Raw genomic sequence first — 2,914 nt, 5'->3', positions numbered from 1 at the left:
TTGTGAGGGCGGCGGTTGGGGGGGGTGGGGACAATAAAATAAAGCGCGTATGCTTTTAGGCCACAAGGTGTATTTGACCCATCTGCTAAACACTGTGGGATGCAGTTACTGAAACCTCATGAGGGGAGGGGTCTTAGAGCGCGTATGCTTTTACGCCACCAGGTCTATTTGATCCATACGCTAAACATCGTGGCGTGCGGGTCCCAAGAACTCATGGGGGGAGGGGCAGTAGAGCGCCTATGCTTTTAAGGTGTATTTGGTCCATACGCTACACACTGTAGGACACGCTGGCTGCTCCCTTCATGTATGATATCCCACTAGCCAAACTTCGGCCCCCCAGCTGTGCTCAAACTTCAAACCCCATCATGCATCTGTGAGTCATGCCTGTGGCTGTCAGAGTCTTGCAATGCCTCATTGGACTTGTAGTTGCACCACAGCTGGAGGGGCGGAGTTTAGCTTATAAATCAAGCCAACCGGACTTGCTGTATTTTTCTTGAAGACGTCTCGCTGGTCATCCAACCGGCTTTCTCAATTCAGAATGACTTCTCTGGGAATAAATAGGGTGAAAGTTGCTCCAATCCGCATAGTCTGTTGCTTAATAACACCTGCTAGTTCCAACCATGCAAATACAATCAACAACTTACATGCGGCCTCTGACCCCCATGCTGGATATGATAAACAGATAAACATTCCCCCTCTTTATTCCCAGAGAAGTCATTCTGAATTTAGAAAGCTGGTCGGATGACCAGCGAAACGTCTTCATAAAAATACAGCCAGTCCAGTTGCCGTGATTTATAGATCTACTCCTGTACTAGTTTGTCGGGGGAATTGATGCCCCCTTTTGCCTGATGAAGGGGCCGATATGCGGCTCCGAAACGTTGATCTGATCTCTGACCAACAAATGGTTCTTCTCTGGAACTCCCGATGGGCCGGTGACGATTTGCATTAGTGGCGCCACCCGCCTTCTATCACTACAGCACCCACATCCAACGGGCTCGTGAAGCAGTTGGCGTCCACCATGTCCTATATGACTTGCATTTATAATATATGAGCGTATGCCTATACCAGGTTCTCCAGCTGTGCTGAAACTACAAATCCCATCATGCTTCTGCCTCTGGGAGTCATGCCTGTGGCTTGCAATGCCTTATGGGATTTGTAGTTTAAGCATAGTTGGAGAGCCGAGGTTGCCTACCATTGCCCTATACCAGGGGTAGCCAAACTCCAGCCCTCAAGCTGTGGTGAAACTACAAATCCCATGATGCATCTCTCTCTGGGAGTCATGTCTGTGGCTGTGAGAATCTTTGGCCACGCCCCTCGCTATAGGTGAATGTTAGAAAGGGGTACCCCACCTATAACGCCTTTTCTGTTTTCCAGGATGAACACGGCTTCATCTCCCGCGAGTTCCACCGCCGGTACAAGCTCCCCGCCACGGTGAACCCGTCATCCCTTACTTCGGCCCTGGCCGCCGACGGACTGCTCTCCATCCTGGCGCCGGTCACAGACACCGCCACGGCCGAGGAGAGGAGCATTCCCATCGCAAGGAAGTAGAAGTGAGAGCAGGAGCTGACTGTGCCGGCTGTGCCCCTCCAAAAGCCAACCCCGGGGGGGCGACTTCAATTCTACTAGGTGTGCCGGAGGTCTCATTTAACCGAGCATGCAAATTCCTTAAAGAGTACCTGTCACTACAGCTGTGACCTGGTACAGACAAGGCTAGGATTCCGCCATTGTCCGGGTACTACTTCCAGCGCTGTGCTCACCTCCACGACCCTGGCTGTGCCCGCTTACTTCCCTTCTGACAGGTTCACTTTAAAACACCATTTCTCCTCTTCTAAAAGAAGACCTCTGACACAGACTGTCGTAGAAGAGCTGTTCCTGGAGAAAATGCTGCTCCTGGCTCCCTCCAGTGCTGGTCATGTGACCAGAAGCAAAGGCTTTTGCTGGCCTCGAAGTTGAGCGCTCACCGTTCAGACTGACTTATCCACCCGAGCAGCCGAGATCACATGACCAAAATCTGAGGCTTCGGTCACCAGCACTGAAGGGAGCCGGGAGCAGCATTTTCTCCAGGAAAGGAAAGTTTCATCCCTACTGTTAATGTTTGTACATTGCTCTGCTTTAAAGGAGCTCTCCGGCTTTAGAATTGAATTGGTCCCCCGCTCTTCACTACTTCTGCAGCTTCTATCTGTGCTTTTTCCTACATACAGAGCTGTCATAAAGCCCCTTAGCACCCTAGGCGAAAAGGCCAAAGTCTCCCTCCAGCGTGAGCTGTGAACTACCCCACGGGATAGGCTGCAGCTCCTGCAGCGGCAGCCTCTTCTGCCTACCCCTTGTGATATGATTCCACCCCATGGGGGGGCTCTCTGCTGTATCCAAAGGGCAGATCTGTGTCCTATCCCAGGACACGGGAGGATAGACAGACATGGCTGGGAAGCACAGAAGGAAGCTGACCGGAGCCAACGACTCCCGAGGCTGGAAACACCCCGCAGGCCTTGTCCCTGAGGAAAGCAGGTTCAGAACGATAAGGAGGTCTCTTCCTGAACGGGAACCCGCGTCGCTCTGCTGACATCACGAATCTGGAGGTGTAAATAAGAAACGTTCCCCCGTAAAGGGGGAGGAACACTCATGTCATGGAAACAGATCTCTGACCGCGAGGGAAATAAAAGTCATTTTGTGTCCGGAGCTTCTGTTTTATAATCATCTGTTCAGTTTGGTTCTGAGGGACGCATGCCGTGCATTATGGGATGGGGCGGCTGTGGTGCGTTTCAGAGCATGGCTGGTAATGTGCACGATGGGTTTGGGATCACCCGGGACGCACAGACTGCAGTATATAATGCACGGATAGGCAACTCCAGCTGTGGTGCAACTACAAATCCCAAGAATTTTACAGCCACGACTCCCAGAGACAGATGCATGGGGG

At 51.9% G+C, this 2,914-nt stretch overlaps 1 protein-coding gene across 1 annotated transcript in view; it reads left to right on the top strand.

The window, feature by feature from the left end:
- Positions 1-1,580, top strand: part of HSPB6 (heat shock protein family B (small) member 6) — a gene marked incomplete at its 5' end in the record, with an annotated part of 2,943 nt that extends 1,363 nt beyond the window's left edge. Inside the window, one exon of the mRNA XM_018571953.1 lies at positions 1,375-1,580. Coding sequence (XP_018427455.1) covers positions 1,375-1,548 — 174 coding nt within the window. The remainder of the gene's footprint in view (positions 1-1,374) is intronic.
- Between the last annotated feature and the right edge of the window lie 1,334 nt (positions 1,581-2,914).

The sequence above is a fragment of the Nanorana parkeri genome, unplaced genomic scaffold, assembly GCF_000935625.1.
Source record: "Nanorana parkeri isolate BGI_ZX_2015 unplaced genomic scaffold, ASM93562v1 scaffold1877, whole genome shotgun sequence".
Lineage (NCBI taxonomy): Eukaryota > Metazoa > Chordata > Amphibia > Anura > Dicroglossidae > Nanorana > Nanorana parkeri.
The sequence above is the reverse complement of the archived record's forward strand: the minus strand, read 5'-3'. Positions and strand labels throughout refer to the sequence as shown.